Source organism: Pelophylax lessonae, assembly GCF_965119305.1.
Source record: "Pelophylax lessonae genome assembly, chromosome: 4".
NCBI classification, from domain to species: Eukaryota; Metazoa; Chordata; class Amphibia; order Anura; family Ranidae; genus Pelophylax; species Pelophylax lessonae.
In genome coordinates this window covers 11,423,561-11,449,990 of record NC_138771.1, presented here as the reverse complement: position 1 = coordinate 11,449,990, position 26,430 = coordinate 11,423,561, and the positions used below count along the sequence as shown (strand labels likewise).

Sequence of the window (26,430 nt, the reverse complement as noted above, 5' to 3'; positions counted from 1 at the left end):
GAGGCATTTTTTTTTTGCTATGCTCAGTTAGAAAAAAAAAAAACGAAAACTGCATATTTGAAACATCAATCCATACGCCTATGTGCACGATACCTTAAACTATCCATAAGTAGAGTGTGCCGAGTAAATAAGTTGCAGAACTGTAGGGAAAGCGCTTTACTCACCAGCCGAGTTGCGGCCACGCTGAGAGATTGGCGTTGTTGGCGAGCGAGTTGGAGATGTGTCAGTCTCAGCTTCATCACTTTGTGTCTGCTCAGTGTCGGATTCTGCTCGGCAGGAACTCTCTGAGTCTGTAAAACAGGAAATAGAAATCAATATCCGGACAATAACATGACTAACTGGTTACCCATCCAGTAATGGAGTACTAGAACCCCGGACTAACTGGTTACCCATCCAGCAATGGAGTACTAGAACCCCCAACTAACTGGTTACCCATCCAGCAATGGAGTACTAGAACCCCGGACTAACTGGTTACCCATCCAGTAATGGAGTACTAGAACCCCGGACTAACTGGTTACCCATCCAGCAATGGAGTACTAGAACCCCGGACTAACTGGTTACCCATCCAGCAATGGAGTACTAGAACCCCGGACTAACTGGTTACCCATCCAGCAATGGAGTACTAGAACCCCCAACTAACTGGTTACCCATCCAGCAATGGAGTACTAGAACCCCGGACTAACTGGTTACCCATCCAGTAATGGAGTACTAGAACCCCGGACTAACTGGTTACCCATCCAGCAATGGAGTACTAGAACCCCGGACTAACTGGTTACCCATCCAGTAATGGAGTACTAGAACCCCGGACTAACTGGTTACCCATCCAGTAATGGAGTACTAGAACCCCCAACTAACTGGTTACCCATCCAGCAATGGAGTACTAGAACCCCGGACTAACTGGTTACCTATCCAGTAATGGAGTACTAGAACCCCGGACTAACTGGTTACCCATCCAGCAATGGAGTACTAGAACCCCAGATAAACTGGTTACCCATCCAGCAATGGAGTACTAGAAACCCCAACTAACTGGTTACCCATCCAGCAACGGAGTACTAGAACCCCGGACTAACTGGTTACCCATCCAGCAATGGAGTACTAGAACACCGGACTAAACGGTTACCCATCCAGCAATGGAGTACTAGAACCCCGGACTAACCGGTTACCCATCCAGCAATGGAGTACTAGAACCCCAGACTAACTGGTTACCCATCCAGCAATGGAGTACTAGAACCCCCAACTAACTGGTTACCCATCCAGCAATGGAGTACTAGAACCCCCAACAAACTGGTTACCCATCCAGCAATGGAGTACTAGAACCCCGGACTAACTGGTTACCTATCCAGTAATGGAGTACTAGAACCCCGGACTAACTGGTTACCCATCCAGCAATGGAGTACTAGAACCCTGGACTAACTGGTTACCCATCCAGCAATGGAGTACTAGAACCCCGGACTAACTGGTTACCCATCCAGCAATGGAGTACTAGAACCCCAGACTGATTTTCCATAAGTGCTTACAACCCTCCTCTGGGCATTAACCGATATTATTCTCTATGTTGATGTATAAGGGAAAGTAATACAAGTCTTATTGTAATTTCTCCCGTACCATAATTGCTGCCCGGTGAATTCTGTCCTATTTCATGTAAAAGCTCCTCTGAGAAGTGAAGCTTCATAAAAAAAAACAACCGGCACTTGGGGCCACAACTAAAAAAAAAAAAATTACAACCCTGAGCCATAGGAACCCTGTAGTAGTATAATAGTAATAAGAGCCCTATATCCAGATGTGTAACAAAAAGTACCCGGGCCCCTGTTCAAAATCAGAATAGGGACCCCTCATATCGCAAAAACATTTAATGGTCAGTTTCAACCCTTAGTGCCGGTTCACACTGCAGCGGCACGACTTCGGCGGCGACCTGTGAAGTCACGTGCACCGCGACTTGCACGGACTTCATAAAATGAATGTCTATGCAAGTCGCTCCGAGGTCGCTCCGAAGTAGTACAGGACCCTTTTTCTAAAGGCCCGTACACACGTACCGATCGTCGGCATACAAACGTCGGTGGACGAAGGATCTGCCGATTGTACGCGTGTTAGTATGGTGCCTCCGACAGATGTCTGCGCACAATCCGCGGACAAAAGTCTTTCGTGCAAACATGAAAATATTTGTATGCCGACACCAGAACGGACGATTGTTCGCCTGTCAGTACACAATTCGGCCGACAGACCGCAGATTTGCAAGACTGGGCATGCTCAGAAAATAGAAAACACAGGGAAAGTTAACCATTACATGACATCACTTCTGCAGTCGGCGGACAAAATTCTTGTGCTGTCCTTGTGCTGTCTTTGCACTTTTCAGCAGACACCGACATCCCGGGGAGAAAAGAGGAACATTTGTAAGCCGACCATCGGTACGTGTGTACGGGGCTTAAGTCGGAGCGACTTGTGTCGCTCCTATTAGAACCGGTCCTGTACTACTCAATGGACCGCGACGGTGCGTGACTTGCCAGGCTGGCCAAGTCACCTGACAAGTCGTACTAGTGTGAACTGGCACTTAAAGCGGATATAGATGGATGGGGGAGTGACATTGTTTAAAAAAAAAAACAATGTAAATTCCACTCCCCCATCCATCCTTCCACTCTCCCATCCAGCCTTCCAATCCCCCATCCATCCTTCCACTCCATCCACTCTCCCATCCATCCATGTCTCCATCTATCCTTCCACTCTCCCATCCATGTCTCTATCCATCCTTCCAATCCCCCATCCATCCTTCCACTCCCATCCATCCATGTCTCCATCCATCCTTCCACTCTCCCATCCATCCATGTCTCCATCCATCCTTCCAATCCCCCATCCATCCTTCCACTCCCATCCATCCATGTCTCCATCCATCCTTCCACTCTCCCATCCATCCATGTCTCCATCCATCCTTCCACTCCCCCATCCATCCATGTCTCTATCCATCCTTCCACTCCCCCATCCATCCATGTCTCCATCCATCCTTCCACTACCCCATTCATCCTTCACCTTCCCCATCCATGTCTCCATTTATCCTTTCCCTCCCTTATCCATCCATGTCTGCATCCATCCTTCCACTCCCCCATCTAACCATGTCTCCATCTATCCTTCCACTCCCCCATCCATCCATGTCTCCATCCATCCTTCCACTCCCCCATCCATCCATGTCTCCATCCCTCCTCCTCCCCCAACCATGTCTCCATCTATCCTTCCACTCCCCCATCCATCCTTCCACTCCTCCATCCATGCCTCCATCCATCCTTCCACTCCTCCATCCATCCATGTCTCCATCCATTCTTCCACTCCCCCCATCCCTCCTTCCATGTCTCCATCCATCCTTCCTCCTCCCCCATCCATCCATGTCTCCATCCATCCTTCCACTCCCCCATCCATCCATGTCTCCATCACTCCTTCCACTCCCCAATCCATCCATGTCTCCGTCCATCCTTCTACTCCCCCATCCATTCATATATCCATCCATTCTTCCACTCCCCCATCCATCCTTCCCCTCCCCCGTCCATCCATGTCTCCATCCATTCTTCCACTACCCCATCCATCCATGTCTCCATCCACCCTTCCACTCCCCCATCCATCCATGTATCCATCCACCCTTCCACTCCCCCATCTATCCATGTCTCCATACATCTTTCTACTCCCCCATCCATCCATGTCTTCATCTATCCTTCCACTCCCCCATTCATCCATGTTTCTCACTCATCCACTCCCCCATCCATCCATCCCTCATCCATGTCTCCATCCATCCACGTTTCCATGCTTTATTTTGCTGAAAAATCACTTTGATAAAACACCCTCCTAGCATTTCTAGCTGCGGCCATCTTGAGTTAGGGCAGATGATTCATGTACCGTTTACTTCCTGGAATCCATCTGCCCTTAGCTCAGGCACGCCAGCAGGAGATTGGGATTAGATGAGAAACCCCCCCCCTCTCCTCTCCTCTTCTCCCCTCCTGAAGACTCCTGGGATGTATGGCGTTTGCCTACGCAAAAAAAAAAAACAGGAAGCAACTGAAGAAATGTAATGTGTAATGTTGTTTGGGAAAATGAAGTTCCGCTTTAAGGTGTCACTGCAACTCTGAAGATGTAACAGCAAGGGGGTAGAACCACAGGGCGAAGCAAGGAGACACCGGCATCTTACACACCAAGACGGGTGAGAAGGTGAAGATTCTGGGAGCGGCCATTTCTCTGCTAGAGAGCCGTTACTAGTAGGGATCAAACCTGTAGTTTTTTTTCATTGGGATCCTTAGGAGAGGATAAAACATTGAACAGACTGACAGGCGTTATCCACAATTACAATGGACAGACTAGAACCGGCTCTCAACCTCTTTACCGCAGAGGAACCCCTAAAAATTGGATTTTGTTACGCACTGTAATAATCCCTTTCTCTGAGTTCATTGATGGACACAGCTGCTTCTTCTTTATCCATGAAAAAACAGAGATGTTCCCAAGCAGTGCCACAATGAGGGGTGGGCAAACCACTATTGGATAAAACAAATGCCAAAGCAACAAGCCAACACGCCGAACCACCCCAAAGGGTGCCCGAGAGAGAGAAAAGACCGCCTGCAAAACTATGTGCCCAAAACTAGCCTCCAAAGCTGCCAATACTTTAACTGTACAAAAATGTGCCCATACGACCAGGTCACTGCTTGCAACTTGACAAACAGACGCCTGACGTCGGAACGCCCAAGAGGTACTAACCACCCAGGAAAGTGTGCCGTAACAAAGAAAGGAGGTTCCTGCCCCTTAATGGCACACGCCTACACAACCGTCCACCGAATCCAACTGGAAAAAATGGCAGAAAAGGCCGACAAAGCCCTCCTCAGACCTTCCGAGAGCACCAAGAGGTAAATCAGACCTCCGATAATTAGCCGTCACAGAAGAACACGTGAGGCACGTAAACCACATCCCAGGAGTGAAGAGCAACACTCCTCAGAAGCAGGGAGACAACGGCATCTTACACACCAAGAAGGGTGAGAAGGTGAAGATTCTGGGAGCGGCCATTTCTCTGCTAGAGAGCCGTTACTAGTAGGGATCATACCTGTAGTTTTTTTTCATTGGGTTTCTTAGGAGAGCATAAAACATTGAACAGACTGACAGCCAAATACAGAATCCAGACAGGCGTTACCCACAATTACAATGGACAGACTAGAACCGGCTCTCAACCTCTTTACCGCAGAGGAACCCCTAAAAATGGGATTTTGTTACTGTAATAATCCCTTTCTCTGAGTTTATTGATGGACACAGCTGCTTCTTCTTTATCCATGAACAAACAGAGATGTCCCCAAGCAGTGCCACAATGAGGTGCGGGCAAACCACTATTGGATAAGAAAAAAACGCCAAAGAAACAAGCCAACACGCCGAACCACCCCAAGGGGTGCCCGAGAGAGAAAAGACCGCCTGCAAAACTATGTGCCCAAAACTAGCCTCCAAAGCTGCCAATACTTCAACTGTACAGAACTTCGTAAACACGTGCCCATACGAACAGTTTGCAGAATGCAACTTGAGAAACAGATGCCTGACGTCGGAACGCCCAAGAGGTACTAACCACCCAGGAAAGTGTGCCGTAACAAAGAAAGGAGGTTCCTGCCCCTTAATGGCACACGCCTACACAACCGTCCACCGAATCCAACTGGAAAAAATGGCAGAAAAGGCCGACAAAGCCCTCCACAGACCTTCCGAGAGCACCAAGAGGTAAATCGGACCTCTGATAACTAACCATCACAGAAGAACACGTAAGGCACGTAAACCACATCCCAGGAGTGAAGAGCAACACTCCTTAGGATGTGACCGCAGGGGAAGAACAATGTCCTCATCCAAGTGAAAAACGGTCACCACCTTCGGAAGGATTTTGCACGCCCAATTTTTCAATTTTTTATTTGTTAACAAAGTTTGAAATATCCAATAAATTTTATTCCACTTCATGATTGTGTCCCACTTGTTGTTGATTCTTCACAAAAAAATTACAGTTTTATATCTTTACGTTTGAAGCCTGAAATGTGGCAAAAGGTCGAAAAGTTCAAGGGGGCCGAATACTTTCGCAATACACTGTAAATCTTTCCCCTAGTTAGTAGACGCGATAACTTTTGCGCAAACCCATCAAAATACGCTTATTGCGATTTTTTTTTTACCAAAAATATGTAGCAGAAAACAAATTGGCTTAAAATGTTAAAACATTTAGATTTTAAATTTTTTTTTTGGGGAATCTTATATAGCAGAATGTAAAAAATATATATATATTTTTTTTTTTCAGAATGGTCGCTCATTTTTCATTTATAGCCCAAAAAAATAAAAATCGCACAGGTGATCAAATACCCCCAAAAGAAAGCTCTATTTGTGGGGAAAAAAAAGGACATCAATTTTATTTGGGTACAGCGGCGCAATTGTCTGTTAAAATAACGCAGTGCTGAATCGCAAAATATGGCCTGGTCATTAAGGGGGCAAATCTTTCTGGTTCAGAAGTGGTTAATCCCCACAAAATATTTTTAGTTTACAGATATAAAAGGAAAGCAGTGTTCATTTTTACGTCAAATTTCGATTTAGTTTTAGTCCTAGTCTTTTGACAAAAATGCCATTTTAGTTTTAGTTGTATTTTAGTCATCTGAATTGTTTTAGTAGTATTTTAGTAAACTAAAATCTGAATTTGAATGCATTATTTAACCATTTCTCTAGAATTTCCAAACTCATTATATATTCCTGGAGTAGAAAATCTAATACCAGATTATTATTTCTGGTGTGAAATTTTTAACACACACTACAGACACAGATTTAGCCATTGTTATATATGGAACGTCTTTATAAATAAAACCAAGTTTCATAAATAAACAAAAATATTGCTTTTTTACAAACAGAAGTGCAACTTTAAGAGCCGTTTCACACTACCGCGACCTCTAAGTCGCCTCATAAGCGGCGACTTGTTAGCGCGACTTGTATGATAGATGACTTTGTACGACTTTGTATTTGGCCAATCAGAATATGATGTGTTGTCATTTCCTCATTACCCACCAAAAAAAAGTTCTTAAAAATTGTCGTTTTTGATAGAGAGACAATTATTGAAAAAAATTAAAAAAAGTAAAAAAAAATGAGATTTCTTTGGATTTAGTGTCTGGGGGGTCTAAAAGTGTACCTGTGAAGTTTCAGCTCTGTAGCATGTCCAGAACCAGAAAAAAAGATAATTTTTCTTAGAATTATTAATAGAGCAGGGTAGTGGCTCCGCTTCTGTCACACCTGGGCGTTTTTGTAGCAGGCGTTAATTGGGCATTTTTTGGCCGTCTTTGGAGGCAGGCATGACATCTGAACTTCTGTATAGGGGTATATATATATATATATATATATATATATATATATATATATATATATATATATATATATATATATACACACACACATAAATGTATATATATATATATATATATATATATATATATATATATATATATATATATATACACACACACACACACACATACACATATAGGTTTTAAAAGGAGCGGAACCATATCCCTGCAAATGATTTAATTAGCGCTTGGATAGGGTTCCGCTCCTTTTAAAACCTATATGCGTGTATGTGTATATATACATATATGTGTGTGTGTATATACCCCTACACAGAAGTTCAGATGTCATGCCTGCCTCCAAAGACGTCCACAAAAAAGCCCAATAAACGCCTGAAACAAAAACGCCCAGGTGTAAAAGGAGCAGAGCCACAACCCTGCTCTACTAATAATTCTAAGAAAAAACTGAATTTTTGTAAAATCTTACCTGTAAAATTCCTTTCTCTGAGTCCTCCGACAGTCGCCGCCTCTTCATATTCGTCACATATGGGGTATTAGACTTTGCTCCGAAGGAGTAGCTAGGCAACAGAATATGTTAACAATAAAGCTTTAACATATCCCACCCTCAAGGGGTGGTCCCCTCAGTCAATACCCTCCTACTTCCTGCAACCATATCTCAGTTTTAGTGGAATAGCAGTAGAGTATACATTCAAACCCCAAAAGAGGGGCGGGGGCGGCGACTGTCGGAGGACTCAGAGAAAGGAATTTTACAGGTAAGATTTTACAAAAATTCCGTTTTCTCTTACGTCCTCCGACAGTCGCCGCCTCTTCATATTCGTCACATATGGGGACGTCCCAAAGCAGTGCAAACATGAGGGGTGGGAAACGCATCCGCGCCGAAAGGCAACGCAGTCTCCACATCAAAGAAAGGAACCTTACCAAAGGAAGGAAACCAGCTGGGCAACAGCAAAAATAAGTGCTCAACAGGAGCAACAACCCAGGAAAAGACAAAAAAACCAGGGGATACAAAAAAACTATCCCAACAGCCAGGAGTCCCCAACAAGGGACCCTATGGAACAGCCGCACTAAGAACCTTGCGGCCAAAGGAAGCATCCGCCGATGCCTGAACATCTACTTTGTAGAATTTTGTGAAAGTGTGCACGGTCGACCAAGTCGCCGCCTTACACACCTGGGCTACAGAAGCCCCATGACGGCAGGCCCAAGACGTACTCAGAGATCTAGTAGAGTGCGCCTTCACAGGCACAGGGGGAACCTTCCCCTGCAAAGCATAGGCCTGTTCAATGGTCTGCCTGATCCATTTGGCGATGGTAGAGGCCGAAGCCGCCATGCCCTTCCGAGGACCCTCCGGAAGAACAAACAAGGAGTCCGTCCCACGAAAAGACTCAGTCGATTTAAGGTAAACCCTTATCGCCCGAACAACATCCAGAGAGTGCAATCTCACCTCCTTTGGATGTTTAGGCTTCGTGCACAACGAAGGCAAAACAATATCCTCGTTAAGATGGAATTCCGAAACTCGTTTCGGCAGAAAAGAAGGATTAGGTCGCAAGACCACCTTATCCAAATGAACAACCAGGTACGGAGACTTGCAGGACAAAGCCGCCAGTTCCGACACTCTGCGAGCCGAAGTGATCGCCACCAAAAAGGCGACCTTTTTGGACAACATAGACAACGAGATCTCCCTGATCTGTTCAAAAGGAGCACGTTGTAACACAGATAGAACGAGATTCAAGTCCCAAGGGGGCAAAGGATCCCTCCTAGGAGGAACCAGATGCCGCACACCCTGAATAAAAGTGCCAACCAAGGAGTTGGAAGCCACGGGACGTTGAAACAGAACGGCCAGCGCAGACACCTGACCCTTTATCGTAGCCAGCGCCAAACGCCGATCGACACCCGTCTGAAGGAAAGACAGCACACGGGAAACCGAGTACGTGCGGGGTGAAAACCCCCTGGACTCACACCAGGCAAAATAGGCCTTCCAAGTACGGTAATTAACCTTCCCCGAGGAAGACTTCCTCGCGTTGATCAAAGTATGAACGACCTCTGGAGAGAGACCCTTCTCCTTCAGGACCTCGGTCTCAACAGCCAGGCCGTCAAAGCCAGCGACTGTAAAGCAGGATGGTAAATCGGTCCTTGAGACAGTAGATCGTCTCGAAGAGGCAGACGCCAAGGGGCGTCGACCGCCAGATTCACGAGGTCTGCGTACCAGGACCGGCGAGGCCAGTCCGGTGCCACAAGAATCACCGTGCTGCGTTCCGAGTGTAACCTGCGAAGGAACCTGGACAGCAACTGAATCGGTGGAAACGCGTACATCAGCCTGTACTGATGCCACGGGGCCACTAACGCGTCCGACGCGTCTGCCCGAGGGTCGCGCGTCCTTGCCACGAACCTCTTCACCTTGTAGTTGAGGCGAGACGCGAACAGGTCCACATCTGGAAGACCCCACTTCGCGCACAACATCTGGAAGACAGCCGGGTGGAGAGACCATTCCCCCTGATCCAGGGTCTGGCGACTCAGATAGTCCGCCTGCCAGTTCTCCACTCCCGGAATGTGAACCGCCGTTATCGCCGGGACATGAGTCTCGGCCCAAGACAGAATGTCGGCCACCTCTCGAGCCGCTCGGGCACTCCTGGTGCCCCCTTGGTGGTTGATGTAGGCCACCGCCGTGGCATTGTCCGTCTGCACCCGAACCGGGCATCCCTGCAGCCGGTCCGTCCAGCGATGAAGACAGAGCCTTATCGCACGCAATTCCAGAATGTTGATCGGGAGGGAAGACTCCCCCTCCGACCAGGTCCCCTGGGCGGACAGAACGCCCAGAACACCACCCCAGCCCGACAGGCTGGCATCCGTGGTGATTATCGTCCACGAGATCGGACGAAACGATTTGCCCCCGGACACCAACGGGGACTGGAGCCACCACAGAAGGTTTTCCCTGGTGCGATGACTCAACGAGATCTGAAGATCCAGAGATTGAGGTCGCCCGTCCCACTTGGACAGGATCTCCGCTTGGAGACCCCGCGTGTGAAACTGCGCGAAAGGAATCGCCTCGAAGGCCGAGACCATCAATCCCAGACATCTCATACACGTCCGCAGAGACGAGTGTGGAACGTCCCTGAGGGACCTGACTTCCTCCTGAAGAGTCCTGAGTTTGTCTTCCGGCAGGAAGACCTTCGCCTGCACCGAGTCCAGTATCATTCCCAGATAGGGGAGACGAACCGACGGACTCAGTGTCGACTTTGGAACATTTATCGTCCAACCAAACTCCTGCAGAGTTTGCATTGTGACAGACAGGTCCTTCTCCAGACCCTGTCTGGTCGCAGACCGAACCAGAATGTCGTCCAGATACCCCAGGACAGAAATGCCCTGGGCCCTCAATAATGCCAGAACCGGTGCAAGCACCTTGGTGAAGACCCGCGGAGCCGAGGCGAGACCAAAGGGCAACGCCACGAACTGGTAGTGATCCTCCGCAATGGCAAATCGAAGGTATCTCTGATGACCCTCGAATATGGGGATGTGAAGGTACGCATCCTTCAAATCGATGGAGGCCATGAATTCCCCCGGAACCAGGGCAGCCACCACCGAGCGCAGGGATTCCATGCGGAACTTGCGAACCCGCACAGAGCGGTTCAGAGCCTTCAAGTCCAGAATCGGACGAACCTTGCCCTCCTTCCTGGGCACGGTGAACAGATTGGAATAAAACCCCAGAAATCTGTCCCGATGAGGCACCGGAACCACCACTCCCTGAGCCCTCAGGTCCCGCACCGCCAGGTGCAGATCCCGCAGTCGCTCTGGAGACAGTTGAAGATTTGAGGGAAAAAATCTGCTCTCCGGCCGAGAGAGAAACTCGATCTTGTAACCAGATCGAACGATTTCCAGAACCCATCTGTCCCGCACACGGGCCAACCAGGGCTGAAGAAAACCGAGCAAGCGTCCCCCCACCCCAAAACCGGGTGAGGGCGCCCCTTCAGGCCGAACTGTTATGGGCTGCAGGTCCGGATTGGCCGGACTTCTGTTTCCCAGACCAGGGCTTCTTCTGAGAGCCTTGGCCTTTGAACGGTTTGCCCTTGTAGTGCGGCCGAAAGGCACGAAAGGACCCCTGAGGGGGCCGAAAATTTGCATGCTTCTTCCCAGAAGCCCCCTTAGCCTTGGGGAAATGGGGCAAGAGAGTGCTCTTACCCCCGGTGATCCCCTTAATCAACACATCCAGGGACTCCCCAAAAAGGCGAGACCCATCATAAGGTAGATTGGCTAAGGTCTTACGTGAAGATTGGTCCACCGACCAACATTTCAACCAAACCAGGCGGCGAGACAACACCGCCACGCTGTGCACACGTGCAGCCAACGGAATCAGGTCCAGGTCCGCATCACACAGATACATGACACCCTGGTGGATTTGATCCACCATATCCAGGGTCGCCGCCGAGGCCGAATCGGCCACTAGGACGCGCCTAAGCATCTGCGTCCAACTTGCGATCGCCTGGGCCGCCATGAGAGAAGCAAACAGAGCCTTAAGCATAGAGCCCGTAACAGAATAAGTATGACGGGCAAGAGACTCCAGTCTCCTATCCGTGGCATCACGGAAAACAGGGGAACCCTCTGCAGGAATCGCAGTGGCTTTGTTCAAAACCGCAATTGCATGATCCACTGGCGGAGGCATACACCACCGTTCATCAGTGGCAGGCGAGAAAGGATAACGCAGCTTGAATTTACTTGGTACCGCAAAAGGCTTGCGCAGATCGCGCCATTGATCCTTAACAGCGCGCTGAAAATCAGCATTGCAGGGAAAAACCTGCGGCGTCCTGCGTTTTCTCTGCGTCCCATAAGCCGCCAAAGCAGCGGGGGGACACACTTCGTCCTGCAAACGTAACGTCTGCTTAATGGAAGCAATCAACTCATCCATGATTGCAAGCTCTTCAGGCGAGCCAGGGGGAGAATTATCAACCCCCTCAACTTCAGCCTCTACCTCAGACCCCACTAGATCAAGAGAGGAGCGGGACCCCGATAGGGGGGTCCCTGCCAGAACAGCCCCATCACCTTCACCCTCAGAATCAGAGGACAGAGCAACTCTGGGCCGTTTAGTAGATTGAGCAGCCACCAGCATTTGCACCTGGGCAGCAAGGCCAGCCACAATAGTGGCTAAATCCCCCCCTGGGGGGGAAACAGCGGTCCCCTGGCTTTCCACCAATACTGTGGGAAACTTGCCCTCCTGAGAATCCATTGCCCCTGTAATGCCAGACAACCAAGGGTTAACTGCCCCCTTTTAGCAAGCGCGGCAAGCGCAGCCCACCGCACCACACTCAGGCACAATGAGACCCCCACAGGGAATATACAAACTGAGTACAGGCAATGGATAACAAGAACAGAAGGATAAAACCTGAGGAGACCCCGCTGCTGCTGCTGCCTCGATCGGTATTCCAGGAGAGAGGAAGTGATGCTGCCAGGGCGCTCTATGTAAGCCTATGGAGGCTACAAGAAAATGGCCGCCGTGCATGTAAACCATGCGGCCGGAGCGGGCGCCGGTAAAATGGCGTCGTTTGGCGCCGAAAACGCTGCTCCACCGTGCATAAAAAAACACACACATCACATCCCAATATAAGGATACATGTTAGATCGCCGCAGCGATCGCTGTATATGCCCAAACATGCCAAGAAAAAACATGCCCCACAGCACACAGCACCTCACACTGCCCAGCCTGACACACACAGTGTCATACAGCTCCCCCCCCCCCCCTTGCAGCCCACAGCATGCAGCCGAGAGATAGGGAGACAAGCAGTGTGATTAAAGGCAGGTTACACAGTCCCAGACTGAGACCCCCCCAGACAGACAGGTCCCCACATAAATACACTTACCTCACATGGCGTGGGGAACCCGCACAGGCGAACAAGCCGCTGCACATGAGGCAGGGAGAGTCGCTATTCAAGACGCACATAATGGAGGTTAAGAAACCGCACAGCGTCCAGTGAGGTAGCCACCTCACCAATCATCCCTGCACCGAACAGGGATGGGGCGTTCACTGTGCCAGGAGCGTTACCTGGCTGAACGCTCGATGGCAGACTGGGAAGCCACTGACCCACGACCTGCGACCAGGGGGATCAGCCCGAGACCCAGTCCGCATGATCCTCTTCGTCCGAAGAACTAACTAATGCTGACACAAATAACAGCTAAGTAAAGGTAGAGAGAAAACTCAAACAAAATATTAAAAAGAAGAAAGAGTCTGGGATCAGAAAGTCCCAGCACAGAGAGAGCCAGCCACTCCTGACAAGCTAGACATTAAAACTGAGATATGGTTGCAGGAAGTAGGAGGGTATTGACTGAGGGGACCACCCCTTGAGGGTGGGATATGTTAAAGCTTTATTGTTAACATATTCTGTTGCCTAGCTACTCCTTCGGAGCAAAGTCTAATACCCCATATGTGACGAATATGAAGAGGCGGCGACTGTCGGAGGACGTAAGAGAAATTATCTTTTTCTTATGGCGGTCACCCTGACATGGAAGAGTTCGGTCACCCTGGCATAGCAATCAGAGTCAGTTCACCCTAAACTACACTACGGTCACCCTGACACTTAACACTTTCCCTACAGAAACTAGATTATTGAATCTAACTATAGTGGTATATAGTACCCTAACTACACTGCATATCCCTTTCCTCACACTAAGTGTCCACCAGTGCCACGTATCAGTGTCCACCAGTGCCACATATCAGTGCCACGTATCAGTGCCACGAATCAGTGCCACGAATCAGTGTCCACCAGTGCCACGAATCAGTGTCCACCAGTGCCACGTATCAGTGCCACGTATCAGTGTCCACCAGTGCCAGGAATCAGTGCCACGAATCAGTGTCCACCAGTGCCACTCACACAGACCAGGCAGAGATAATGGTATATAGGAACTGTAGGCATGGCTGCAATGTGGGGAATGCCTGGTTAATTTTCCTTCTTCTTCCTGGAAAGTCTGATAACAAGTCGCTTCAAATAAGATAAGGAGGCGACTCCCATTGAAGTCTATGGGACAAGTCGGATACAAGTCGCCTCAAAGTAGTACAGGAACCTTTTCTGAAGTCGGAGCGACTTCAGTAGTGCCAATTAAGACAGCACTCATTAATTAACATTGCTTTTATGTCAAGCGACTTGGGGCGACTTGATGGCACACAAGTCGCGGCAGTGTGAATGGACTCTAAAATATAAAAAAAACAAAAAAAATAAAACTGTAACCTCTATTGGCTGTAATGCATTAAACATATTACCTGAACATATACCCAACATTAAATATTAATAAAAAAAAAAAAAAATGAAAAACCTTTTTCTTAAAGTGCAAGTAAAGCCTGGAATTTTTTTTTCTTTTTGGTTACCTGCAAAATAATTGCATAATGTGCTAGTATGCAACGCATACTAGCACATTATGTGACACTTACCTGCAAACAAAGCCCACTGAAGGCCGCATCCATCTTCCTTCAGGGTCTTGCAGACTTTGGTTATGTTACTGGCTGGGAGCAGCATGACGTCACTCCCGTGCGCCGCCGGTCACGCACGGCACAGGGCTTTGAAGAAACGGCACGGGCGGCCGTTCCTTCAGAGCGCATGCGCCGATGATGTCATTGGCTGCATGTAAGGTAAATATCTCCTAAATGGTGCAAGTTTAGAAGATATTTACAGTACCTATAGGTAAGCCTTGTTACATGCTTACCTATAGGTACAAACCTAACGGGGGGGGGGGGGCTATATAACCACTTTAAAGTCATAAAACTAAAAAAAAACAAACATGTCTATACTTACCTGCTCTGTGCAATGAAATTGCGTGCTCGCACCCAAGCCCTGCTGCTGCGTCTATTGACACAGACACAGACAGCGGGACTCGGCCCCGCCCCTTTTGTCATTGGCTTTGATTGACAGCACTGGGGACCAATGCAATGCAATGGAACTGCACAGAGCGGCCGCAAATCTCCTCTTCTCGGGTCCCCAGACAGCGCTCCTGGCCCCTCCTCTCTGTCCATTGCCCCCCCGTGGGAAGCCGCTTCCCATGGGGGCACTCATGCGTGTTCGCACCCAAGCCCTGCTGCTGCATCTATTGACACCGCCCCCTTGTCATTGGCTTTGATTGACAGCACTGGGAACCAATGGCTCCCGTTGCCCCAGCAAAGCCAGTGAGACCTAGAAGTAGTGCCCCCTACTTATTCTTATGTGGTAGTGCAATACATGTTTAAACTTTAATGTAGCATTATATTAAAGTTTTACTAAACCCAGATCCTGCAGTCACTATCTCCGCTCTCCCACACTACACAGAACATGGAAATGCAATTTTTTTAGTAAAATTAAACTGCTAAATCCCTTTTCTCATCCGCAGTATATAGCAGTCTTGTGACTTCTATCATTGTCTGGTTAAAAGCTTTTAGGAGGAGTTTTCATTCTGCACTGAGCCGTCCTATCAGGATGCAGCACACCTGACCATCTGTCTGGACAGTGTGATTGGCCCTGTGCTCATCACATGCACTCCCCCCCCCCAAAAAAAATTAATAAAAACTCTCTAGCAATACACACTAAACTGAGCATGTGCAGCCGGACTCCTAAAGCTCTGTTCTATCAGGAGATGGATTGGGGACAGTGGAAGAAGGGGAGGATCAGAGAAGACAGGATCAAACCGTCTTTTACACATTGCAGAGGATTAACCCCTCAGGTTCCACAGTGAGTATAACAAGCATGCTTTACTGCATATACAGACTGATTTTACTGTTGTTGGTTTAGTAACAGTTTAACATCTTGCACATATATAATAGAGTTGGCAGCAGGGCCGGTGCCAAAAAAATAAAAAGGGGAAAGGGTTAAAAACTCCTCTATGTAATACCCAGTGACCCTGATATGATGGTTCCTCCATGTTATGCTGTCATACCCAGTGACCCCCATATTCCTTCATGTCCTTATGTCCCTCTATGTCACACCCAGGGACCCCAATATTCCTCAATGTCATGCTGTCATACCCAGTGACCCCAATGTTCCTCTATGTCAAACCAGTGGCCCCTGATGTTCCTCCATGTCATACTCGGAGAGACCCTGATGTTTTTACATGTCACACCAGGGGACATCAATCCCCCATGGCACACAAAGGGACCCCAATTCCTCAGGGTACACATGGTGACGCCGAACCCCTGTTACACCCAGTGACCCCTATCCCCCATGTCACACCTGGTGACTCCCATTCACCATGGCAAACCTGGTGACCCCGATTCCCTTTCACACCAGGGATCCTCCATGTCACACCCCGGGACCCCGATCCCCTGTTCTGGGGACACCCACTGGGCAGTATGAAGAGAATGATCCACACTCTGCCCTCCTTCACCGTGATTCCTTTTCCCAGGACGCTCCTCTCCTGGACCACAGTGCTCCCTACGGCTCCAACTGGCTCATAGTGGATGGAGAATCAGCAGTCGGTGCCGAGCTCCGGCTCAGGTTCTGCTCTCCTCCGCTCCCTGCTTAATATCGACCCAGGGACGTGAACGGCTGCCTACCAGCTCAGTGCAGAGTATCACTTCCTGCTCGGGGTTTAGGCCACTCAGCTCCAGCCGAAGAGGATCATCATGCAGGCAGCACTCCGGTGGGCTCCCTTCCTGCCTATTGGGGCCCCCCCAAACAGCGGTGGAAAGCCAAGGCCTGGTAGTTCTGCCACTGCCCCAGACACCTATCATCTTCCTCTGTCCCTTCTTCCTTGCCCACTGCCGCCTCTCCCCTCAGCTCACAAGGATCATTAATGATGGAGAGAGAGTGCCGACTCATGGCTGCGCCTCTAGGTGGCAATGCGCCCTAGGCGGCTGCATAGTTTGCCTAGTGGAAGCACCGGCCCTGGTTGGCAAATAGCCTGTTCACTTTGCAAGGGAATTTTTATTGTGCAAGGAATGTATTCTTCAGTTTAGTGAATGCGCTGACGCTCTGCTGACTTCCATTATCCAATCATTGGCAAGCAAAAATGCTGTTGCCTTGCACACGACTGGATATTCTTTGCAAAGTATATTTTCACCACATTCAATGAGCGAAGGAAAAACTTCCCTTGCAAACTGAACAGGCTATTTAGTAAAACTTAGTAAACTTTAGTAAAATTTAGTAAAACAACCGCAAAGTATCTCAAATTGGTCACAAACACTATTTCAGTAAATCTTAGACTGCCACCTTGTAAAATTCTATTGGTCAGATGGGTGAGAAAGGGCCAAATGACATTATCAGTTGAGTTGATCGTTTCTCTCTCACCTTTACTTTGCCTCTGTGTTACCGGCTCCTCGTCCTTCTCTGCAGGCGGCTCCTCACCCTCTCCTACTTTGCTCGGGAAACTTCCTGACACATAAAGTTTATTGATGTCCAAAGTGGTCTTGCTGTATGGAGGAGGAGCAGGGCAGGCACTTGAGTATCCATTTGGAGAACATCCGAGAGCGGCGAGGTCCAGCGCTTTTCCACCAGTAATGATGGGAATATTGAGTGAAAGTTTGCGTCTACGGCTGGGCGATGAGGACTTGGTGATGGACAGGGGTGGTGGAGAGGAGAACTTGCGTGTAGCTCTGGGAGATTTAGGGGGCTCACCGTACAGAAGTTTATTATTTTGATTACTTGCAAACAGGAGTTCTAAAGACCTGAGAAAAAAAGACAAACAATAAGATAAGAGGTGTCATCCTAGTCTCGGTGCCGCATGCAAACATAGAACCCGGGGGTCAAGAGTGAGTGGAAAGTCTCTAGAACTAGTCATACAGAAACATGGACTGGTAGCAATCTCAACTACAGCTAGAACATATGGAACATGGCGCCTGGTCTACAAAGCACTATCTTCTACTGCCTTATTGCTATAGTAGGTGGTCCACATCATCGGGGCATGGCTTCCTGTAGCTTTACTTCTCTGCACATCCAGGTAAATGAATGCCCATGTCAGTTCTATGGAGAGATGGTGCTAGATCCCTGTCTGGAGGATTCTGTGGAAAGGCCTTGGTGAGCAGATGGTGGGGCCTACAGACTTGTCTACTGCAGCAGAGGAAAGAGGGAGGCGGATGATAAACAGCTGAGAGATGAGGAAGCAGAATCAGGTAAGGTGGTGTATGAGGGCAGAGGTTGTGTCCAGCCTGGAGGGAGTGACAGGGAGGCTCTATCACAGCAGCAACCTGGGCACTGAACACACTGGTCCTAACAAGCAGAGCTACCAAGGGCCTGTGTTCATGTTCCTTGCCCCAGCCACTGACCTCCAATGAGGAGGGTTAAATATTACTGTTAATTACCATCAATATGGAAGGGGATTGCAGGATACGGCCACTGACCACCAATGCAGAGGGTTATATAGTACTGCCACTGATCCCTACTGAAAAGGGAGGGGGGGGGGTAACAACGTTGCCAATGGCTGCTAGTATTTTGGGGAGGTTAGTAGTATTGCCACTAACACCAATGCTGGGGGGGAGGGGATTTTTTGCCGCCACTGACACAAATGCTGTGGGTTAATATTGCTGCCAATGACACCAATGCTGGGGGTTATTATTACAGTCACTGACACCAATGCTGGGGGTTATTATTGCGGCCACTGGCACCAATGTTTGGGATTATTTTTACGGTCACTGAAACCAATGCTTGGGGTTGTTACTGTGGCCACTGACACCATTAATGGAGGTTATTACTGCGGCCACTGAAACAAATGCTAGAGGGTATTACTGCGGCCAATTACACCAGTGTTGGGGGTTATTGTTGCTGCCACTGACACCAATGCCTGGGGATATCATTGCTGCAACATTGCTGCAACTGACACCAATGCTGGGGGTGTTTACTGCGGCCAAGGACACCAGTGCTGGGAGTTATTATTGCTGCCACTGACATCAATGCTGGGGGTTATTACTGTGGACACTGACACCAATTATGGGGGTTATTACTGCCGCCAATGACACCAGTGCTGGGGGTTATTACTGCTGCCAATGACACCAATGCTGGGGGTTAATATTGCCAACACTGACACCAATGCTGTGGGTCATTATGAAGGCCACTGACACCAATGCTGGGGGCTATTATTAAGGCCACTGACACCAATGCTTGGGGCTATTATTAAGGCCACTGACACCAATGCTTGGGGCTATTATTAAGGCCATTGACACCAATGCTGGGGGCTATTATTAAAGCCACTGACACCAATGCTGGGGGTTATTATTTGCCACTGACACCTGTTCGATTAGAAGCAGAAACCATAGGCAGCCTATGCCCTATGCCGTATTCCTCAATCAGTACACACCGAGGATATGCCACTGACCCAAGCTGCGGGCCGAATAAAACCATGCAACGGGACGGATGTGGCAAGCGGGCCATAGCGGAGACCCCTAAAACAGACATTAGATGGTCACCAACCAATCACACTGATTTCAGGGGGGTCACTATGTGTTGGTAGGTAGTGGGCTGGATATTTCTGGAGGAATGGATCTTTTATTACGCCCCCACCTGGCAGGAATGGCACTGACGGGCTTCCTGTAGATAGCGATAAGCTTGTCTAGCACAATATCAGCACAGGTGAAGACTCGGTAGGAGTGAAGGAACGTGTTGAGGAAGTCGATACTCAAAAAGCGCAGATCAGTGAGACGTTCCAGTAAGCGTTCAACACTTGCGTAGCGTATCTGCAGGACCTTGCAGGAGTTCATCGTCTTACTGAACCGGATGTCTATGTCATCACAGTATAAACTGCTGTCCGACCTGTGAAAAAATAATGCAGATTTTGAGGTTGTACTTACACAAGGCTTTGCAAATGCAGCTTTAATGTACTGAAAATGTTGCAAATTAACCTTTCCTATGACGGGTGTAAAATAACAATGCTGCTAAAGACAAAAAAAGTTTTGGTTGCTTTGTAAATCAATTACTGTGATGCAAGTTTTCCTTAAGGCCCACCACCTATCGGCACTAAGCTCCACTGCCACTATTTAACAGTCGCGTGCAGTGCTGTATTTTGGCCTAGGCCAACAAGGCCCAGGCCTAGGGCGGCACTTTGCAGGGGGGGCAGCAAATAAGCCGCCCCCCCCCTCCCCCTGAGACTCTATTGGCCACTGGTTGCTAGAGCCACCTCTCTCACCCCCCCTCTCTCTCACCCCCCTCACCCACCCCCCTCCCTCTCTCTACCTCTCTCTTTCTCTCTCATTTCAGGGGTTCATGCTGGGACTTGTAGTCCTTCAATTTTGGAGGGAGTCACATACGTTAAAAAAGAAGTGGGGCAAATTCATTTGGGGGGGGGGGGGGGGAAATCGCCCAATTTTAGTCTTGCCTAGGGCAGCATAAAACCAAAATACACCACTGGTCGCGTGCCAGGACCTCAGTGTCAGTGACGGCATAGAAGTGACATTGGACTCCTAAATGATGGGGAAGGAGATGGTGGTACTTTGCTCCAGGAGGTGGCAAGACATAGTACTGACTTGGATTTACAGCCTAGGCCAGTGATGGTGAACCTTGGCACCCCAGATGTTTTGGAACTACATTTCCCATGATGCTCAAGCTCTCTGCAGTGTACTTAAGTATCATAATAGCATAAGCATCATGGGAAATGAAGTTCCAAAACATCTGGGGTGCCAAGGTTCGCCATCACTGGCCTAGGCTTAGGGTCCGGAGTCCTACTCAGCCACAGGGGAATGGTTATAGAGAGAAATTCTTTGTCAGTTCACACACTATGTAAGATGGACTATCTTTCCATTGAGGTTATACAAACATTAAAACCTGCAGCATTCCTCTTAGACTTCATACCCTTGGAAAACACAGTTCTACTCAGACTTCACATACTACCAAGAATAAAAATCATTCCTCATGGTCACCAGAGTCATAGGCGTGCGCACAGGGTGTGCCAGGTGTGCCTGGGCACACCCTAATCACCCCATGTACATTAACATTATCACTTTTGTGTTGGTAGGAAGATGGGAAAAATCTCTCTTACTGGCTCTGCCATAAGAGAAGTCTTTAGGCACTTGCCTTTCAATGTGCCGGCAGTGAGATAAATGTTCTGGGGTCATATATATGTAGACACACACAAACACGTGTGTTTGAGCTTTGGGGTGCACACCCTAATTTAATAGGCTGCGCACGCCTATGACCAGAGTATGTACTCTACTACAGTGGAAGCAAGCCTCTGCACCTTTCTTGGCCTTATAATGTCTGAAAGTCCAGGAGAACCTGACCTCAATGCAACATGGAGAACCTGACCTCCTCAAGGGGAAAAACCTAGGAAAACCTGGTTCTACTAATTAGACTTCGCATAATAATAAAAAACATTACTAGTTTCTTCACAGTCACCATGCCCTTGGAAAACATAGTTCTACTGGTTAGATTTCAGTGGGCCCACCGAATATAGCAGCAGTTATTTCAATCTCCACGGGCACACTATATTATTGCCTTCTATATAGATCATGCATACTTATTCAGGCATTGGGTATCTGGTGATCTTTGTGTTATTACTGGAAGGATCAGCAATTGCTGTGAGTTACACTGTGATTTCTGTCCCTTGGTGCTGTGCATTTCCTGTGTGAGGAGGATCATTTGCTTTGTTTTGAAATTGCTGAGCACCACTAGCATTTACTTATTTATTATCATTTATTTGCTATGAAGGTCATGTGCAAATGGTCATCATTGTGTAAGCTCAGCATATAGATCTGTAGAGTGTTGTACCAATAGAAGTCTATGTTATGGTTTGGGTAATTAGCTGTGTAGCCACGCCCACAAGGGCGGTATCTCCTCCCACAACCTTGAGGGTCATGGGTCATTTAAACCATGGACTCAGTCATGGCCTTCAGGCTCTGAGGAAGAGGCACGGCCTCGTAACGCGTCAGCCCTTCGTCTTCACGAGACATTGGACCTTTAACAAGGATGTTGCTCTATGGAATTGATATGCTGGATTATTTTGCATGTTTGTGAGTAGCTGATTTTAAACTTATGTTATTAAAAGCCCGCTGAGGATAATGCGCTAGGCTGGTGCGCCCTTTTCTTTGTTTTTATTTGCTATGTACTCTACTACAGTGGAAGCAAGCCTCTCCACCTTTCTTGGCCTTATGATGCTTGAATGACCAGGAGAACCTGACCTTCATGCAACATGGAGAACGGGACCTCCTCAAGGGGAAAAACCTAGGAAAACCTGGTTCTACTAATTAGACTTTGAATAATCATAACAATCATTACTAGCTTCCTCACAGTCACCATACCCTTGGAAAACAGTTCTACTGGTTAGATTTCATGTGCTCCCAAGAATACAAATGATTACTAGCTTCCTCCTAGCCACCAGACTATGTATTCTACTACAGTTGAAGATAGCCTCTCCACCTTCCTTGGCCTTATGATGCTTGAAATTTCAAGAGAATCTGACCTCCATGCAACATGACTCCATGACATCCTCACTTAAAGAGGAAGTAAACCCTCCTCAGGAAGTTGTACCTATAGGTAAGCCTATGATAAGGCTTACCTATAGGTACTGTAAATATCTCCTAAACATGTACGGTTTAGGAGATATTTACCTTTAATGCAGCCAGTGACGTCACTGGCGCATGCGCTCTGAAGGAACGGCTGATCGTGCCGTTCCTTCAGAGCCCCGTGCCGTGACCGTCGGCTCCCGCGCGCGTGCGCGGGAGTGACGTCACCACCGGCTCCGGCCAATCAGATGACCGGATACCGCGATCCCGGAAGACGGGCGACTGAACATGTCGCTCGTCATACAGGTAAGAGAGCGGCACAGCGGGGGCTCGTTCTAAGGTAAGTATTTCATAATGAGCTAGTATGCGATGCATACTAGCTCATTATGTCTTTCTCTTGCAGGTTGTAAAAAAAAAAAAAAAAATTTTAAACGAGTTTACAACCTCTTTAAACACAAGGATAAAACCTAGGAAAACATGGTTCTACTAATTAGACTTCTCATATTCCCAAAAATAAAAATCATTACTAGCTTCCCGATAGTCAACATACCCTTGGAAAACCTGGTTCTACTGGTTATAGCTCATGTACTCCCAAGAATACAAATCACTGCCATCTTCCTCATAGTCACCACAGTTATTTTACTAGGGTGGAAGCAAGCCTGTACACATTTCTTGGCCTTCTGATGCTCGAAAGTCCAGGAGAACCTGGCCGCCATGCAACCTGGAGAATCTGAAACCTCCTCACTTAAACTCAAGGAAAAAAACATTAGGAAAACATGGTTCTACTGGTTAGATTTCATGTACTCCGAAGAATAGAAATCCTTACTAGCTAATAATTGTCACAGTATGAATTCTACTGTGGTGGAAGCTAGCCCCCTCCACCTTTCTTGGCCTTATGAGGCTCGAAGGTCCAGGAGAACCTGACCGCCATGCATCATGGAGAATTTGGTTTCACTTAAACCCAAAGATAAACTGGTTAGATTTAATGTACCCCCAAGAATAGAAATGATTACTAGCTTTCTCATGGTCGTCATACCCTACTACATTGTTATGAGCAATATCCTCCTGTCCTGAAAGAGGATTCAGGCTCTAGGATCGGTGGGTTTTACCCCTTATAACCAATCCTCTACCCTGTTTTTTTGAGCCATCGCCCTTCTTCTCTTACCCCAGTTTTTCCTGCCCATTCTCATCAACAACATTTTGGTTTCTATCTGACCCCAAAGCTCCAACCCACTTCCCTTCCCACTCCGGCTTTATCTACTCTGTACCCTTTCTCTATATTATTTGAAACTGGCTAAGGCCCATTTCACAATTGTGCGACTTGCCCTGCGACTTGGGACTGCTAAGTGCCATGGCAAGTCCTACCCATGATTTCCAATGAGAACCGTTCATATCTGTGCGACTTCAGGTCGCAGCAACTTCAAAGTAGTCACTGCACTACTTTGGTCTACCTTTGATGCGACTTGAGGTCCAAAGACCTCGATTACAAAGGCATTGCTTCAAAACCAGCCAAAGTCGAGTCAAAATCGTGGAAAAAAGCCGCAGCAAAGTCACGCGACTTTCAGGTTGCACAAGTGTGAAAGGAACCTAAGGAAGCCCTGCACACCGTATACTGAGGTGCAATGAGTGCAGACTACATGGTTTCAGTTTCATGGAGTGGCCTACGTTGTTCACATAGGACAGTTAGGCTTTATCTGATGTACAATTTCACTTTCTGCACTAGTAATCGGGAATTTTCCATACTTTTGATACATGTATTGCCCAAGATCACCAGTCAGCCGCTTGTAAAAGTAAATTTATTTTTTTTAAAAATGCAGCATTGCCTGAAACCGCTCTGGTGTGAAAGAAACTGAATGAAAATAGTATTAGGCCATTTATGAGTCTAAAATTATAGTTCTACCCATCCTCAACATATTTAAGAAAAGATTTAATATTTTTTTCTTGTATTTTCTCAATCCTTTGCCATCAGCTTTTCTAAAGTCTACAAAAATTCTTTCAAAATTGTTTTTATTTTTTCATTTTATGAAACCGGTAACATTGTATTTATCATCACCTATCACAGGTGGCCAATGTGTCAGCACAGCAGTAACAACAGTTATGATGAGGCATAGAAAGGCACTAGTGGGGCTTGGAGTTAGTAATGCAAATCCAAACCATGATATAAAATATTAGTTAACCGCTTTAATTAATTTTCTTGTTCACTCACTTGATCATCTGGGGTACGGTGACTTTGGAGTTCTCTTCGAAGGCATTCATCATCAGCCCATTACAGCGGATGTTGTCCACACACTGTAGAGAAGAGTCAGAGTCACTTGTCTGAGCACAGAATGGCCCACAGAGATACATTGAATGGACAAATGTTATGAAGACCAGGAGAACGCAGTTACAGAATGACAATAAACATATATACCCATCAGCCCCTTCCCACCGATCGCACGCCTATATGTGGCCTCATGGAAGTTCAGTCTTTTTCCATGGTGTCGCACATATGTGTGTCCCTCTTTGTGTTGGGAGCGCGCCACACAGAGTGCTCCAAGCACAGAGACTGGGATCTCACAGAGTCCCGGGTCTCGTACTAACGATAGGGACCCGGGACTCCCAGTTCTGGGTCACCTGATTGCTTTCATAGCCTCCGTACAGGTACAGTGATTCGCAGGAACCTACCGCCCTATATAGGCGGCGGCTGGTCGGCAAGTGGTTAAAATGGTTCTTGAAGCGGTTTTTGAGTCACGTGTCCTTAAAAAAAAAAAAAAAGTGCACCACCAATGCCTCAAAAGCACCTGAAAAGCGCTTAGCGTTTTATGGGCAGTTTTCAAACGCCTCAGTGTGAAAAAGCTCTTATACATTTACAACTTGGAGCCCTTTCACACTGAGGTGCTTGAAAACTGCCCATAAATTGCTGAGCGCTTTTGCTTCAAGGACCATTTTGAGGCGCTTTTGAAGCACTTTTCAGGCGCTTCCTATTCATTTCAATGGGGATGGGCGTTTTTGAGGTGCTTTTTTTTAGCGCTCCAAAAATGTTGATTGCAGGATATTTTTCACCGCCCCAGTGCGAAAGCATTCATTGATTTTATTGGGAATAGGTTTTCCTAAGCTTTTCAGATGCTTTTCTTTTTAAACGCCAAAGCGCTTGAAAAGTGCCTCAGTGTGAAAGGGCTCTTATAGTCTAAAGGGGACCTAAGGCTTTGTTCACGCCTACTGAAGGAATAATCTATCTTCCATTCCCCTAGTGGTCTGTTGCCCACAACACTTATGTGTTGACATTATTGCCGGACTGTAAGTACACTGGCTGGAGACAATCCAGGCTAGGGATGACTATATCCCTTCCCTATCATTATTAATTATTTAATATTATAATTTTTATGCTACAGTAATATATGATGCATCTGCTCCTGAGGAAGTGGATTACACTCCATGAAACGCATATAGCTTGCCTATGATGCATCCTTTTTTTTTTATATCTTTGGATCCTTTAATACCGCTTGATAATCAGTGCTCCATTTCAGTTTACAACCAGTCAGCTTTCATGTATATGATTTGGTCTGTCATTGCACCATTTACTTGTTGTACTACTTATATCCATGCCATTATGTTTTTATACATGTTGATGACATCGTTAATAAAATTGCTTTTATATCATCATGTGAGACCCTCCTTATGTAATTCTACCTGTTTATGCACCAATCGTCTCTACACACTTCACGCAAAGTCCCAAACTTCCCCCATACCCCTTCCTTATCCTTT

The 26,430-nt window shown here is 47.5% G+C and overlaps 1 protein-coding gene across 2 annotated transcripts in view; it reads right to left on the bottom strand.

Annotated features, from left to right (window-relative positions):
• Nucleotides 1-26,430, bottom strand: part of RASGRF1 (Ras protein specific guanine nucleotide releasing factor 1) — a 224,258-nt gene that overhangs the window by 79,612 nt on the left and 118,216 nt on the right. For both annotated transcript variants that reach the window (XM_082252999.1, XM_082253000.1), the window contains exons 13-16: nucleotides 24,893-24,975; nucleotides 19,754-20,002; nucleotides 17,549-17,925; nucleotides 165-290 (exon numbers count right to left, since the gene is read on the bottom strand). In XM_082252999.1, the coding sequence (XP_082109125.1) occupies nucleotides 165-290; nucleotides 17,549-17,925; nucleotides 19,754-20,002; nucleotides 24,893-24,975 (835 nt within the window). The remainder of the gene's footprint in view (nucleotides 1-164; nucleotides 291-17,548; nucleotides 17,926-19,753; nucleotides 20,003-24,892; nucleotides 24,976-26,430) is intronic.